The sequence below is a fragment of the Siphateles boraxobius genome, unplaced genomic scaffold (genome assembly GCF_051911475.1).
Source record: "Siphateles boraxobius isolate OS27281-9 unplaced genomic scaffold, OSU_SipBor_1 105, whole genome shotgun sequence".
Classification (NCBI taxonomy): Eukaryota; Metazoa; Chordata; class Actinopteri; order Cypriniformes; family Leuciscidae; genus Siphateles; species Siphateles boraxobius.
Genome location: NW_027508706.1, coordinates 767,040 through 785,199, shown reverse-complemented (window position 1 = coordinate 785,199; position 18,160 = coordinate 767,040). Strand labels below are relative to the sequence as shown.

The window sequence follows — 18,160 nt, the reverse complement described above, 5'->3', positions numbered from 1 at the left end:
AATAAAATAAATGAAAACATAAAAATTGCACTATTTGTACTAAAATAACACTGGTTTCATTTGATTCAAAACCAAGGAAAGCAGTCTGTTAGCATTAACGTTACCCGTTAGCATTTTTATTCCTTGTCACATGGAATTTCTACTGTAAAATTTCTATTGTAAAGCCTGGTTTTCAATGGACCAGACCTCTTAAAAAGCCCATTAAATAAGTCCTCAGCGCCATAAATGATATCAATTGAGATAATTTCCAAAGTCATGGAAGCTCCTAGAAATTCATAACTCGGGTCTCTTGGAATATGAGGCTCTCGACCTAGATCCAACATATTTACCAGCACTTATTTTGAGCAATAATAAGCTCTACATTGTTCTCCATTCCCAAAATAACAAGTTTAAGTCCAAATATCATGCTCCAGGGCACCACAGCACCATCCTGAACAAATGTTGTGGAAAATGAGCTACCGCGGATGAAATCCAATAAAAGCCTTGTTGATTTGTCATTAAAGCATGTTGAATGCCTGCTTAGGGCCTATTCAACTTCAACCTTCCCTGTTAGCTCATTTTTATCGCTTTCGGGGATGTTATTGTGGTGAACTGGTAACTTTGCAAAACTATGAGCACAAAAAGTAGCCCAAATGTTCTTAATGGCCTTTGTTTTAGAACAACTTATATACTAATGATCTATTTGTCTTTTTTAAAGGCACATGATATTAAACACTGGTTGTAAGCATGGCTGATGATGAATTATTAGGCAGACTGTGCTTTCTGAGGCAATGCCAGAACACTTACAGCTGTTGGGAACTTTACAGGCTATATCAGTCATCTATTAGCTTGGCAAGGAAGGAGAGAACGTGAAAGAACGAGAAGTGCTTTGCTTGTTGACAAACCATTTATACGGATAGTTCACCCACAAATGAGAAAAGTCTGTCATCGTTTACCCTCCCTCATGTCATGGAAAAGAATGGTCAGGATTGATTTCATGTCTTGCATCACTATTCTTACTCTGAACATTGACCTTGGAAATACCCTTTCACAACTTTTTTATTTCCAAAATACTAGTTTTAACACTGATAACACCAATGACAAATACATTATTATATGTGAATATTATTATTGTTATTCATTATTTATATTAATAATATTATTTGCTTTTTTTGCATAATTATTGTACCATGAACTATTACCCCATAAAACAAACTTGCATAACAATCAAACAAAATAAATAAATAATGGATTTTCAATTATTATTATTATTATTCTTACTTTATAAATCATTATATAAATTATTATTTAGAATACAGCATATTTGTAATTACTGTTTTATTGCATTTTTTTGCACAATTGGGACCTTGCACTAATGCTTAAAACATAATTATTGAAAATAAACAAATAAGTCAAGCAAACAAACAATTGTTGGACCTTGCACTAATTTCAAATAAATAAATGTTTAATTATTATTATTATCTATTTTACATTATAAATTATAATGAATTATTTAGAATACAAAAACTAAATTATTTATATTATGCATTATTATTATCAATATCTTTTATTTATTTTTTTTGCACTAAGGTTAAGGTGTACTCTATTGTCCCAAAGGGAAATTTGTCAGATGGATGGATGGATTTAATGAATTATTATGTTAGCGAAAGATGCCTTTTATATGGAGTTTTTTTTACTTTGAAGTCTTTTTTATGACTTAAATTTAAGGGACCATATTTTGATGATGACATGGTAAGTGAATCTTTCTGAAGGTACGCTTCCCAGAACTCGCACTCATGTGACACTGAAACATGTGCTCTTACCTGAGCGTCTCGGTCCACTTCAGCTCAAGCTCCAGGGCCATCTTATCCATTTTGAGCTTCTCTTCCTCTTTGGTGGAGATGAGTTTGGCATCGTGCTGTTGTTTCTGAGTCTCCATCTCTCCCTGAGGAAAAGAACAAGAGCGAACATTAGCTCTGATGAGCCATTAAGCACATGACCTGTAATTGTGCGGTCTAACACGCGGCACTCAGGACGAGAGGGAGGGCTCTTCTTCACAGCTATCAATCAAACTGGGGCCAGGAGATGGAAATCCATTTTCATTTCTCAACTCACTCAGTTCTTTTCTCACGTACACACAGGTATGATTCATTATACATGGCCACTCAGATAACCTTTGTTTCAGGTCAAGGACAGAGGAAGAGAAACCATAAAGAGGGCTCTCTAATGAAGCGTCACACAGGGGCCAAAACGCAGGTGGATGTAATTCAACAGGAGCACCGATTACACATCTCAAAATGATGAACTCACCGCAGGTGTTTTTAGAAGCTATTCATGGAAACAGAGTAAAAGCAGTAGAAAATTACCCACATCATCTTTAATAAAAACTAGCCGCACTGGCAGAGTTACGTGACTTTGAAGTATGAAGTCTCATTCTCAGTTTTTTTCTCAGAGTAAAGGCCATTGCACACTGAGTCCGAAATTTTCGTATGTGTTTTTCCGTATTCGTGATTCGGTGGCTCTGAATTGTCAAAACACCATTTAAAATGCTTGCTACGGATGCGAAAAACGCAGAAAATCGAACCCGATCTGATTTTTTTTGTGACGGACGAAAGTTTCGTATTCAGTGTGCAAGTGTGATTGACGTAACGTGTGGTCGAATTTGGTAACAGACCTGAAGGGCCGTCAGGAGGTTGCTGGTCTCTCGGAGTCTGGCTCGCGTGGCATCCAGTTCTTCTAGAAGTTTCTTCTGCGCGTCCTTCAGATTGGAGATGTGTCCCTCAGCAGAACCGAGTCCCTGCTCTCCCTGCTTCACCAGCTCCTGGAGGCGACTCACCTGAGGAACAGTAAAAGTTACTTGCTTTAGAGAGATGCTTGTTCTCTGAGTTTACTTTAAGGACACTGTAAGAATGAGGCAATGCAATGTAATGCAATGCAATAAAATGCAATGCAATGAATAAAATTAAGTATTATTTCTCTATTTTTAGTATTATCAATAATTATGGTAACACTAACATTGGTTAAGAACTTTAGTTCACATGAACTAAGAATGAACAATACTTCTACTGCATTAATAATCTTAGTTATTATTAATTTAAACATTTACTAATAAATTATTAAAATCAAAGGTTGTGTTTGTTAACATTAGTTAATGCACTGTGAACTAACATGAACAAACAGCTGGATTTCTATTAACTAACATTAACAAAGATTAATAAATACTGTAACAAATATATTGCTCATTGTTAGTTCATGTTAGTTAATATACATTAAATAATGAACCTTATTGTAAAGTGTTACCATAATTATTAAATATTAAATATATAAATATATAATTATATGATTAATTACTAATATTTACCTTGTTACACAGGTTTCACATATAAAAAATCCACTCTATAGTCTCTATAGCGGTCTTCCAATGATTAAAAAATATAATGTAGAAATTATTTTAGTAGTATATAAATATATAGTATGTGTTAAATATATAGAATAAAAGTATTTAAATATTTATATTATTAATTACCTTTTGTTTGCTTTTTGCACAACCTTGTACTAATGATTAAAACCATTAAACAAAATTATTAAAAATAAATAAATAACTGTAAATGTCATACCCTAATAGCAACATAAGCAGCTTAGAAAACAGCTTAAACCAACTATTTAACAGGTCTCAGTGGGTCTGTTGGTTGGGTTGTACTTTTCACCCAGCTAAAACATGAAAACCAGTCAGCAGAGAAACCAGTAAACCAGCTGGGTAACTTCTAAAGACGGCATTCTAACCGAAATGTAACCTCATACGTGACTAATTAAAGATGCTTTTCATTAACCATTAAAGGTCTCTCACATTCTTAAAGTTCAAACCAATACAGATGTTAGCATGTTTCTAAAATCAACGCCTCAATTCTCTAATGCGCATAAACATAATGTACACAACACACAAATAGTGAATGATACAGTGCTTTTTGAACAGCCTTCATGTGGGCAGCATGTCTACATATGAAGCCTAGGTGGATAATTGGTGGTGCAAGAAGCTTCTCATTAGCTGGTCATCATCTTTGACTAGCAACAAACCGGCTACCCAGCTGGTCATTAACAGCTTATCGATTATTAATGAGCTAATGACCAGCTTAGATTAGCTAGAAATCTACCATATTTCAAAACACAGATATCATCTTAAGATGGATCTTCCAGCAAGTTCAGAGTTTAATGTGTTTATCAAGCATGACTCAAAAAGTCAATGAAACATGGCTATATTGAATGATCAGTGATGCTGCCCGTTTGCAGCTATGGGACCCAGCCAGAATTGTATACCAGAAGCCCATTAAAACACATTGAGACTAATGAGATGATAAACACATGACACTGAAATTAATCACTGCCTCCCTCTGCTTCCGTGCCTTCCTTATACCTGCTAAATCACTTTCACAGAGACAGCGCAGGGTTTTGAAAAGAATGGACAATACTAAGCAATGCAGAGTTCCTAACAATGACTGAAAGCATTTACATGCACCCTCATAATACGATTATAATGAGATTTATGCAATACTAGGATTGAACTTTATCCTACTTTACTTGGGATAAAGGTTAAAACATGCGATTAAGCTCATAATCGTAGAAGGCATAATTATAGTAAAATATGTGGCGTATGCCAATTTTAATTGCTATGAACAGGCATGTAAACACTGTAACCACATCCATTCCAATCTGACAAACTGCACATGTCTTTGTGATGTTCACGGATGATGCTGTCCATCATATTTTTGGGCTGCTGAAGAAACCGAGGCTGTCTTTAACACCACTTTTAGACATACACTCGAGAAACTTACAAGAACTTCCCCTCGGAGAATCCCTGTGACATACATCTGAGTGAACGAGATGGAGTGAAGTTAGCGAGGGACAGCATAAAAAGTGTACTCTGACCCAGTTCGTTTGTTGGCTGCCATACACGGTGTTTTCCACCAATTGGCAAACTAGGGTGTTGAAATACTATTGGGTAAATTGGCAGTGGGCGGGAACATGCAGTCCAAAACAAAAACAGATATTCTGACACGGAACGCACATTTCAAAGTAGAACAACTGGCTGTAGCATTGCTTTTCAGAGGAACATTTATGTGAACTTAGCATTTTTCCTAAATATCTTCGAACATATGTCGTATTTTTATGCTTTAGTACAGTCGAAAAAACAAATTACATTCAGCACCTTTAAATGCAGAGTTCATGTTGACAATCATCATATCGATCGTCGAAAACACTGAAATGAAGAAAGTTTAGGCGCGTCATCGAAAAAAATCCAATACGTCCATAGAAATGTTTTGCAATTTATGTAAGTAGATTAAAACAGTGGCCACTTCAACTATATGTGAGGTCATCCTTTGTGCTGTGTATTGAGGTATGTGAATAAACCACAATAATAATAGAAAATAATGAAAACTGCATGCGAACAGGGGTGAAGAGGTTTGCTTGTGTCATGTAAACATCTTACTGTGATTAAGTCATTAGTCTGATTATTGGAAATAATCCCATTATTAGTGTAGGTGTAAACTTTATTGATTATAAATGGGCTAAATGAAGGTTTCAGCACATTACGTACCTCACTGTTGGCCATGTTGAGTTTGGCACTGAGCTCCTCTCGGATATTGTCCAGTTCCTCTCGCAAAAGGCTCTTCTGCTCCTCTAGAGAGTTGCGTTCCTTCTCGAACTGATCCTCCATCTCCTACAAGTCCAACAGAACATGATTAAAAATGACGACTGCTTACAAACTAGTGAAACATTGAGATAAGACAACCATATGTTAGACTATTACTTCTCATTTTGAAGTTATAGTTCACCAAAAAGTGAACATTCTGTCATTTACTCAACCTCATGTCGCTCCAAATTCATACGAGGAAAGAAACTCATACAGGACTGAAACACGAGGATGAGTAAATAACATCGGAAGTTTCATTACTGGATGAACTATTCCTTTAATCATGATAAAAATCTTTTTTAGGCTGTGGCATTTTGAAGGCATCAGCGTCTGAAAGCTTAATTTCAAACATGTCGGGGAAGTGCCTTAGGAAATTCACTTAATATCTGTCTCAGGAAGTAGGAAGAAATAAGATGATAAGATTTGCAATGCAAAAACAAAGCATGAGAAGAAATTAATAACTATATATTATTCATAATAAGATTCTTCAGCTTTCTAGACCTCTCCTCGAAAATAATAATACAGAAACTAATCATAGTCATCCTGTGACATTTACAGAACGAAATGCAATTTTTCATTGTTTCCCGCCAGCCACAGTCAGAGGATACAATGGGTCTTATTATTGCGCTTTCAAGGTAGTACTGAAATAATATTCCTCAAATATTCTGGTTATACATACAACTCTAAGAATTAAAAATATGTAATTAATTCAGCCTGAGCCGCTTAATGCAGACACTTCATTAAACATTGTTTTGCAGATATTTAAAATTAGAAAATCTCCCATTGACTTAAATTGATATAATGCACACACAAAAAAAAGAGGCAAAATTAAGCATTAAATGAATAGTCATTAAGATGTTTTAATGTTTTAATGTCTCTTCTGCTCAGCAAGGCTGCATTTATTTGGAAAAGTAAAAACATTAATACTGTGAAATATTATTACAATTTAAAATGACTGTTTTATATTTTAATATATTAATTGCTATGATGCCAAAGCTGCATTTGCAGCAACATTACTTCAGTCTTTAGTGTCACATGACCCTTCAGAAATTATTCTAATATGCTGATTTGCTGCTCATGAAACATTTATTACCATGATAAAAGCTGAAAGAAGTTGGAACACTTAATTTTGTAGAACATCATTTTCAAGATACTTAGAAATATACAAACAATTATTTCAAATACAATTTTGCACAATTGTCAAAAAATTGTTTATCCCTGTAATGCTTTCTTGCTGAATATATGGAATATATAATATATAGGATACTTTGAAATATATGTATATATATAAAACTGTCTAAAACTGTCAATCTTGTTTCCTTTCTGAAGAATGCATAATTATATCCTAACATATATTAAAATAAGCAAGTGGATGATATGAAAGAGCAGAGCGATAGAAGTTGACAAATGAAAGATGACAGGGACGAGATAATCTCTCCCGCTCATTATAAAGAGCAGCGGCGAACTCCTTGCACATGTCGATTAAAGTCCACAACGAATCAAACCCACGTCACTTCATTTCTGTGCATATTTATAATCACATCACCAAAAAGAACAGGCAGTGAAGATCCTGTGCGTGTGCGGGCGCGTGGGCCTTGAGGAGAAAGAGGTCTTACGTACGCCTGTTTAAAAAATTGATGGTTAGCACAGACGAGCAAATGGGCCGAGCGCTCAGTATAGCCGGCAGGTGTGCATAATTCACTCCATCCCCAATTCAAGACACAAATATGCAAATGGAACCTCTTGAGGGTCCCGGTTGTGCGTTACGTGTGTTAAGATGGTAAAAATGGATCCATGCTTTGATCCATGTCCGATTAAGTAGAATCAGTTGTGATCTCCCTTCCAGAAAATATAAAATACATCGCACACATGGGGCTCTATTCTGTGGGGCTTTCCAAAATAAAGGTTCTTCTAATGCCACAAGGTCTGTCATCAGAGTAGTGAGTCACCAAACAAACACACTATGGACACACACTAGAAACCGAATGCGCTCTGGAAAAGAAAGATAAAGGAGAGAAAGGGCCGTAGGCTTCTTCTAAAATAGGACGTCATGCCGCTCCTGTACAAGACTGTGAGTCAGCGGCACACTCTAACAGAGGCCACTCTCATTGATTATTCATCTACGCCTCAATTTTTCAAACTACATTTCCATTTCTGAGAGTAGCAGGCGCTACGGCGTCGTGTGATGAGCCCAGAGCAGTAATGTGATTAACCGGTTGCTGCTGCGGCATCACGGGCGATGTCCACCGGCACAAAGCTTCGCTGAAGGGTTACAGGTTTGACAAAAGCAGAGCGCAATCTCTGGAAGCGTGAAGGCAACTTTTCTGAATGAGTTAAAGTGAGAAAATTTATATAGAGACATGCCACTTCCTCAATCCTAAACTATATAGGGAAAACCCGTGACGCCAAAGATGGCGGATGTATGCACATGTCCCGCCCCTCCCGCTGGAAAGCCAATCGTCTGCTTTTAACAGTCAAGCCGGGAAACATTTAAGCCTATCGTCTGGTTCCACTGGCGCATGCGCACAGTTGAGGTTTGCGACAGCGGAAAATACGTTACTGTTTGAAAAGGCGGCAGATTTGATATGCAGTGTATGTGTGCGTTGTGTAAATATCAGACATCCTCAGTTTCCCGCATATTGATAGCGTCTCCCTGATGCCCACAAATTAGCTCAAATCTCCCGGAATCTAGAGCGAGCGAGCGGGAGCGCGCACATACTGTGCTTAAACCGTGTAGCGCGCGCGACAGAGCGGGAGAACACCTGCGAATGCGTAGTAAAAGTATAACCTGTGGGGAAAAAGACGTTTTAAACCATATTTTGGGGCAAATTCATCAAACTTTTTCAGCGATTTTTATCATATTTTACTGCTGTTTCTATACATGCAGTTTTTATGTCCCGGTGAGCAGTGAAAGTGCAGTTCTGACTCTCTGCCCATTCATTTAGATCGGAGCCTGGTCTTGTTAGTCTGAAACATAGACTGTAAAAAAAGATGGACGACGCCCCTTCGCTCTCTTCCATTGGCGAGTAGTGAAGCCGCCATTGTCCCGATATGGCGCTGACATCTTGGGACTTGAGTCTACGCAGTTGCGATTTCGGGACCAGACATGCGCAGTAGTGAGCAGGAAGTAAAGCCGCGAAATCAACGTCCCGCCCTCACTCTCGCTGAATCAATCGTAAGCACGCGCCTCTGCTGCAGAACAACCCAGTATGTCGGTGTGAAATAATTAATTATAGAAATTTAGATATTAAATTTGAAGCTCTAATCTCCTCAGTCCTCCAAAGATCCCGAAAAAAAGTCTGTTGTTGCTTCAGTGACTACTTTGCTCAGAGAACCTGTCAATCACAGCTGTCAATCATGTACGCCACAGTGCCGTTTTTATATCATCAAATAACTAACTAAAAACAAACTTATTTTAAAAACAAACACTTGAAATTACATCAGCGTGATGAAAACTACAGTACATGAAAGAAATTATCTTTGGAAAAAAGATATGTGAAGTGTAATTTAATTGTTTATTTGGTCTCACGTCCCATTGAATAACATGGGGAGGCGGGGTTTATGAGCTATACTAGGACCGGCCACCGGGGGGCGATCGAGATGCTTTGGCTTCACTTTTCAGGGCTTGTGTGGCACGCTTGGTCTGAAATAGCGGCCCGGAGGCGTTGCCAAGATGGCGGCCGAGTGGCATGACTTGCCTAAAAGGACTTTGGTTAAAGTGAGAAAATTAGATCCATTACATTAGCATGCATGCTACATTCTAAAGGTATGGGAAATTGAGTATGTAGAAACTATATGCATTATTAGGAGACCACACTGCTTGCATTTGGATGCTAGTGTAAGCATCTAGCCTGAAAGGGTCAATAGTACTTGGAGAAAGCTTCCTGTTAGCATTTCTAATAATGCTCAGGTGGTGCTGGACTTTTCAGAAGTACATGATTCTTTGCTCATGAGAACTTCTGAAGTCAGTCACCAAAGAAAAATGACAATGCTAACTAGCTAATAGCACCACAAGTACCTAAACACTTTAATAGCAACTATGAGGTAAAAATAAGTATGTTTCACGATATTAAGAGCTTGCCCTACCAACATTTTCAAAAAATTTCCAGACACACGATAATATCTACAGTAAATGTACATTTTTCCACATATAATCAGGGTTAGGGTAATCTAACCAGATTATACCCATATATTTTTATGTTGATCGAGAAACCTATTCTCTATCAACAGCAAAATATATGGTAATAACCTGGCTTCTTTTAAAACTTCCCTGCTAGTTCGCTGTTAATGATATGCTAAAAGGTAGTTTGTGACGCAAGAAACACCAGCGATTTCAAACCATGTTTTTTGAGACTGTCTTTGGTTCACTGGACTTTTAAGGAGAAAATACTCAGCAATGGTGTCGACTTAAGAATTTACACATGGTTTATCTTAAAGCATATTAAAAACACCACATAGACATAAACAACATTAAAAACTTGATTTTTACCACACGGGTCTTTAAAAAACTGTATCATCGTGATTTTCACAAAAATCTTAAGCAGCACAACTGTTTTCAACATTGATAATAATCAGAAATGTTTGTTGAGCATCAAATCATCATATTATACTGATTTCTGAAGGATCATGTGACACTGAAGACTGGAGTAATGATGCTGAAAATCAGCTTTGCATCACAGGAATAAATTACATGTTGTTATCTGTATTTTTGATCAAATAAACGCAGCATAGGTGATAATAAGATACTTTAATTAAAACAATAAACACATGATTTTGTTTTTGCATTAGACACCCTGATGAAGGCTTACTGGACGCAACGCGTAGGTGTGCCGTTGCTTGTCACCAGTTTTTAAACTTTATGCCATGAAATAATATATTTTTCTAAAAACTAATATTCGAGTGCCTTGGATTGTTTTTACTTATGAAACAAAAACATTAGTCAACATCCTCATTAGACTTTGGCTTCAGTGAGCTGCAAATGTACGCACACCCTGAGACGATCTCTGAACAGGAAAGAGAAATAACTCTGCTATGTTTAGCTAACAATCTGTTGTGTGTGATTTATAATTACAAAAAGATGAATTGGTTGTGAACTGTATGGATATGGATGTCGGGCTGCTGGAAACTGCCTATTATGAGGGACGGTGACAGATTGCGCTCTGACTGAGTCAATTCAGTGCCGCTTTCTAGGCTTTCATTTCATATGCTATCAGCTAGAGAAATCAAAACAGACGGTTTAGTCATTGCGTTTGCTGTTTACGAACCGATCTCCGCTGATGAGTGAAATAACAGTTATGCCTTTCACTGTTAAATCAATGAAGATCGAGTGTGTCTTGTCTGGGACTCTTTGATGAGGGTGGAGAGGGTGAGATGGAGGCAGGACGGAGGTGAGAGTGTGTGTGAGATGACTTTGAGATGAATGAATGAGGCAAGGAAAGCAGGGTTGGGTACTCCATTATTCCTTTCAGTAGCGGAGATAGCATGGGTGCTTGGGTGCGGCCGCCCCTAATTGGCACGGGGCCCCTCAAACGCCGCCGATCTTGCCCAAGCCAGAATACGCAGTGGAGGAGTTTCGCTCTTTTCGTGCATTGTATTCTGAGTTAAAGGGGTCATATAATGCCATTTTTATACAAGTTAATATGATTATTTAGGGTCTAAATGAAAAGTTTGTAATATACTTTAATTAAAAATTCTCTTTAGTATTGTAAGAAAACACTCATTTTACCTGGTCAAAAACAGCTCTGTTTTCAGCACGCCATTTAAGTGTGTGATGATGAACCTGGTCAATGATATCATCACTAGAGTGCCAGCCTAGTGCTATTTGGAATTTATTTGGTGTGCTGTTTGCAGGAATAGTTTAGTAGGTATAGTATGTTGATAATGAATATGTGGAGGTACAATTCCGACATTAAGTGTTTAACTTGTTAATGTTTTGATTGATGACTGAGAGCCATTGTTTGTTTTATTTTATTTCTTTATTGTACACATGTACAGATTATAGCACATGAATGATCTACCTGTTTTGATCCAGGGTTATGGAGGTGGGTTCTGGTAGTGCGCATAGCCAGAACGTACCATGTTTCAAGATGGAGAGAGACATTTGTGTTATGAGGAGTTAAATGTGTGAGTTTTTGGTTGTATGTTATGTATGTTTGTATTATGATTATTGTGTGTCTGAATGAGTTCATGAACATTAGTTATATTTATGTGCCAATGTTTGGTGGTGGACTTCAGTGAGTGTTATGGGGAAAGGTTCCACCCCGTGGCAATGGTTCGTCCCACTAGGTGTTTGGCGGGAAAGTTAGGTATTTAATCCTTGGTCTGATCAGGATTAGGAAAGAGTGGCATCCTGTGTATACTATGCCAATGATTGAACATGTTTGAGGTGAGACATGCTGATAATTGTGTGGATGTGCCACTAGGCATTGTTTAGTGCCAGTTTTTGCTGCTCACAGCATTTTTTTCTTTTTGTTTTTATTATCAGTATACGTTGCATTAAGTTTTCTTTTTCTTTTTTCTTTTTTTTTGTACGTCATGTGGACTGCACCTTATGAGCTGTTGCTTCTCAAATAAACCTACAACGGGCATATTGAAAACCTCTCCCTTGAACTGTGCCTCCCTAAACCTCTCCCAGGCCTCTCGACAATCCGCTACTTGACAAAGTGCATGTGTCTTTAAATGATAATGAGCTTTGCATGTATGTACATGTTTGTATTTTTGAGACAATAATGTTTATACATGGTTATTGAGAAAACTAAAAATGAAAGCTTCTGAAATAAGGCCACAAAACACATAGTAAATATGTGTCCACAATACCGTTATATGTGAAGCACCAAGAAAGTTTAAACTAGTTGCCCCATGGGGATTAATAAAGCCCTAAAGTCAACTTTATAGTGGCTGATATTTGGCATTTTTTAAACATCAGTCTCGGCCGATTAGTTTACTGATGTGTTGGATTCTCCGTCTTCATTAGTTTACGGCCTCTGTATAATAGTCATATTTAGCTAGAACAGTTAAACCAAGAAAGCAAATGAAAAAGTATTATAGCGTTTGCTTTTCTATTATTAGTAGGCTACTAAAAAGGCGAACACTATGGCCTGGTTCCCTTTCGTAGTCACTCCGAGTTACGTCGGATGACGGAGAATGGGGGTTTCGCCTAGAAAGCCTATCGACTTCGAGTATTACAAAACGAGCCAATGGCAAAGAAATGCCATGGGTCTGCGGAATTTGCATAGCGTATCTCCGCCCCACCGCGTGGGTATAAAAGGAGAGACGCCTGCAAAGGCAGATCATGTTTTCGCTTCGGGGCCAAGAGTATCTCTTCACTCCACAGCCATTTCTGACTTCACTCTACGAGACGAGCCACTCTCCGGTGTTGGTGTGACGGCGATCTGCAGCGAATTCACATTGCCTGCTGATCTGTGCAGTGATCTGCCAGTGAGTGCGTTTCTCCCTGCTCGCTTCAACATCGCGGAGTTCTCTCTCCTCTCACAAAAAGAGCTTGCACGCGGCACGTCTTTTTAAAGACGGCTCGCCCGTGCATTTCAAAAAAATAAAAATAATGAATGGTTGCGGCAGCTTGGTATCGGACTCTGATGGGCACGAGCGTTGTCTAGTATGTTTGGGCTTGATCATACTAGAGCAGCGCTCGTGGATGACTCATGTTCTCTCTGTGGGAACATGACCATCGCGTAATTACGGTCGAGACTCGGTGAACTCGCAAGAGTGAGAGTCCCCTCATCCACCCCCCGATCTTCGGCTGGTGGCCAGGGTGACCTGAGGGTGTTGGTCTGGAACAAGGCGCCGACTCCGTGTCCACGCCCCAGCCCCCCGTCCTCAATGACGGTGCCCGCTAGTGAACAGGTGATTCCCACAGGTCTGCCCTCTGGTGGCTCGTGTGTTTCATTTGAAGCTACAGAGGATGATACTATGTTTGTAGCAGCTTCACAAGGTGGATATGATTCTCTGGAAGTGACGACTTGTCACAGCTGCCACCTTCTGGTGTGCATACGGCTGTGCCTGAGCCTGATCCGGGGATGATGGCCATGCTTTCCTGGGACGACTGGTTTTGGGTAAGGCCGCCGACCCTCGTCCACGGCAAACCCCAATACCTTCCCTCCCGGACGTGCATGATGAGATCTCGAAGTCATAGAAGACCCCCTGGTCTTCTCGGACCGCTTGCTGATCTCATCCGCCTTTCCTCCCCTCGATGGGGCCACTGCCATGGGTACACTGGGGTCCCCCCGGCTGAACGCTCTGTTGCGATGCTATGTGTCCACAGAGTGCTTCTTCTTGGCGCAATCCTAAGCACCCGTCCGTGGCCTGTAGGTTTCGTCTACACTTGTGGCGAGATCCTATAGTGCCACGGGACTGGCAGCCGCCTCCCTGCAGGCCATGGTCATTCTGCTGGTCTACCAGACCCAGATGCTCATGGACCTGCAAGAGGGCGGGACTGACCCAGGGCTCTTACTGAGCTGCGCGCCACCACTGACCTTGCTCTCCGAGCGACGGAAGTGGCCGTACGCTCCCTGGGTCAGGTGATGCCCACCATTCTGTGGCTGAAGCTGTCTGATGTGCTGAATGTCGCGCGGCCCCGTCTGTCCGACATTCCCATATCTCAGGTCGGTCTCTTCGGCGGTGCGGTTGAGGGCTTTGCCCAACAGCTCTCAACCGCCCATGTGCAGACTGACGTTGATTCTGTCTCGACGGCCCCGCTGTCCGCTCAGATCCCTCGGTCTGCCCACCGCTGAAGGCGCCCTCCCGAAGGCGAAGACGCCACAGCCCTCTCCAGCCCCGCCCCCCGCTACATGCCAGGTTAAGCGGCGCTCTTGAGACGGGCTCCTCAGAGATGGGACTCAGTTCTTTCCAGGAGTTGGTAGCAGGACCACTCCTTTCCCCAGTGGGGGGCCGGGGGAGAATCTTTTGTTCTCCCGAGAAAGAACCGATACACCCATCACTGAGCACACAGAGCCGGATGACAGTGCGCCGACCTGCTGTCAGACCTTCACCCCGTGGAGGAACCTCAGTTTTCTGCCGTGGGCTCCTGAACAGGACCCCAGCGCCTTCCAAATGTCAATTGCCTCGAGTTGCTGGCAGTACGCCTTGCCCTGCACCGTTTTTCACGTTGCTCAAGGGCCAACACGTACTAGTCCGTTCAGACAATACCGCGACAGTAGCGTACATCAACCGTCAGGGCGGTCTACGCTCCCGCTGTATGTCGCAACTCGCACGCAACCTCATCCTGTGGAGTCAGAAGCACCTGAGGTCCCTTGGTGCTATCTACATTCCGGGAGATCGGAACTTTGCAGCCGACGAGCTGTCACGGTTTCGCCCCATCTCCGGCGAATGGCGACTCCATCCCCAGTCGGTCCAGCTGATTTGGGACCAGTTCGGGGACGTTCAGGTAGACCTGTTTGCCTCCCACGACTCATCCCATTGCGCCCTGTATTACTCCCTGTCCGAGGGCACGCTCAGCACGGATGCACTGGCGCACTGCTGGCCGCGGGGCCTGCGCAAATATGCGTTTCCCCCAGTGAGCCTTCTCTCACGGACCCTGTGCAAGATCAAGGAGGACGAGGAGCAGGTCATTACTGTGCCATACTGGCCCACCTGGACCTGGTTCTCCGAACTGATACTCCTCGCGACAGCACCTCCTTGGCCAATTCCTCTGAGGAAGGATCTCCTTTCTCAGAGACGGGGCACCCTTTGGCACCCTCGTCTCGATCTTTGGAGGCTCCACCAGCGGTGGCGGCTACCATCACTTCCGCTAGAGCATCGTCCACGAGACATGTCTATGCGTTGAAGTGGAACCTCTTCGTCAACTGGTGCTCTTCTCGCCGAGAAGACCCCAGGAGATGCTCGGTCAGTGTCGTGCTTTCCTTCCTGCAAGATGGGCTGGAGCGAAGGCTGTCTCCCTCCACCCTGAAGGTGTATGTGGCCACTATCGCCGCATAACACGAAGCAGTTGAAGGTAAGTCTCTGGGGAAGCACGACCTGATCGTCAGGTTCCTGAGAGGAGCGAGGAGACTGAATCCGCTGCCCCTGGAGGAGGCAGACCCAGCATTGGCACTGCTCTGTCCAGTACGCGCTCTCCACGCTTACGTAGACAGGACGCAGTGTTTCAGGACCTCAGACCAGCTCTTTGTCTGTTATGGTGGGAGACTGAAGGGAAAGGCTCTCTCAAAGCAGAAGTTGTCTCACTGGATAGTGGACACCATTGCTTTGGCTTACCAACAGCAAGGCAGACCGTGCCCCCTTGGGCAAGTACTTCCCTGAGTAGGGAACGGAGACGTTACGTCTCCCTGCCACTTCCGGTGTACCGCTGGGTAGACGCCTGAGTTCAGTCTCAGCTCCTCAGCGAAGACATGATCTGCCTTTGCCGGCGTCTCTCCTTTTATACCCACGGGGTGGGGCGGAGATACGCTATGCAAATTCGCAGACCCATGGCATTTCTTTGCCATTGGCTCGTCTTGTAATACTCGAAGTCGATAGGCTTTCTAGGCGAAACCCCCATTCTCCGTCATCCGACGTAACGTCTCCGTTCCCTTTCACAGACAAGGCTTAGATTAAACCAGGATAAGCCCTTAGTTTAATTAGGACATTTAAGTACATTTTATAAACATGCCTTAGAACAAGCATTACTGATGTGCATCTTGAGACAAAACAATGGCACTGACATATTTTGAGATATGTCATTGCAAGTTGCTTTCAGTTAAAACTGCTCAAACATGCATTTTAGTCTAGGACTAGGTTTAAGCCTTGTCTGTGATTTAACAACAAATTTCTGATTTTTATTTGAAGTGGCAGTTCTGGTTCACTTAAAAGCCCTAGGCAAAATAAGGCATGACCAAAAAGAAGCATTTTTAAGTGTTATTTATGTGTAAGACATGTTAGGATGCATTCACACTGTCACAAAAAATCCCAGATCCGATTTTTAGCATCCGTTCGGAGCCACTTTCAAAAGAGGTTTTAAATCAGATGCATATCCGATATCTGGACATCTGACCTCCGCCTAAACATGCATATCCGATTCCCCTTTGATTTCCAAGCCACCACAAGGTGAGGACGACATGTTTGGCCACATAGAAACATTTTTAATGTCGTATTATGAAGCAGACTTGCCTTGTGTTCTCACTAAAATTCAAAGATTTTTTTACAGGGGTGGAAACTTTATAGTTAAGAAATGACCCGCAAACAGACAAATTCAGGAGCATAGAAACTGGGTTTGAAACTCCGGCCCTGTGAATTTTTCTAATAACTGAAATTATTTTGCTACTGAAAGCTACATTATAGGCTATTTCTCAGCAATTACATAATAACTTCACTGTTTTTGTAAATAAACTAATGAACAGGGTAATTCACACACAATCTTGCTCTCGTTAATTGACCTATGGCTAAGCCACGCCCCCAAACGCGACGTGCCAATCACAGTGCAAATAGCTCCCAATACAACACACTCGGACATTCTCTGCTTACACGTCCATTGAAATGCATTGCAGTTAGTCAGTTTTCATTTGTTAAATGTTTTTTCTTGTCATTTTAAGTTTAAAATGGCCAAACGGTGTGCATGGGGTACATGCAAGGTATCCCGAGAGGCTGGGCGACGGTGTGTATTTTTTACCCTTTCCCAATTAAGCCACATCTCAACCGAGATAAGTGTCTGCTCTGGATTAAGTTTTGCGGTAGACCACGACACCAACTAAACGTGGATAAATTAAACAAAGATGTCTACATCTGTTCTAAGATAAGTCAACAACGTATTTGAGCGTTATCTTTAACATCTCTAACGTAACGTTAGCCTAACATTAGAAAACGTTAACGTTAGCTTCTAACTGCGTTGTACATCATGTCACTTAGCTTGATTAACGTATCTGTAAATAACCGAGATAACAAATGTTAGCAATGTTGTGCTGAATGATTCATGTAAATACTGTAACACCAAAGTAACGGAGAGGTACTCTTGGTAAAGGCTTGTCCTGGAAACGTATGCAACTTAGACCTGTACAAATTTAATTTGATCATGAACCATTAATTACATATTGAAGCACAACATTTTAGACAACTTTCTACTAAAATATAATCTATACAATCTTTCCGTCTCCAAAAATCATCAATTGCCTCCTGTGAAATGTCTCCTGCTGTGACAGCTGCCATAGCGCCCGTCACCGAATGTTGACCGTCAGTGGAGGGGCCGTGGCTTAGCCATAGGTCAATTCCTTTCAATTTATTCAAATAAATGAAATCTTACCACGCTAATAAAATAAGAATCGAAAACTACCATTATTTTCCGGTCTATATACGTTCTGCCAGATTTTACGCTGCAAACATCCTTGACAGCTTTTAATAAATCATGGCAGCTGATGCGAAATATGATATAATTTTTATAATGGCCATTCAAGACCAGAGGGTCAACCATGTCGCATAGTAAAGCAAACGCCACCAGAACTGTTTTGGGCAGGGATTACGATACCAGATGTGTCTAAAGTGAATGTA

The 18,160-nt window shown here is 41.2% G+C and overlaps 1 protein-coding gene across 4 annotated transcripts in view; it reads right to left on the bottom strand.

The window, feature by feature from the left end:
- The window catches only part of fam184ab (family with sequence similarity 184 member Ab), a 158,768-nt gene that overhangs the window by 77,055 nt on the left and 63,553 nt on the right, over nucleotides 1–18,160 (bottom strand). For all 4 annotated transcript variants that reach the window (XM_077247089.1, XM_077247091.1, XM_077247088.1 and 1 more), the window contains exons 7-9: nucleotides 5,573–5,695; nucleotides 2,654–2,815; nucleotides 1,803–1,924 (exon numbers count right to left, since the gene is read on the bottom strand). In XM_077247089.1, the coding sequence (XP_077103204.1) occupies nucleotides 1,803–1,924; nucleotides 2,654–2,815; nucleotides 5,573–5,695 (407 nt within the window). The remainder of the gene's footprint in view (nucleotides 1–1,802; nucleotides 1,925–2,653; nucleotides 2,816–5,572; nucleotides 5,696–18,160) is intronic.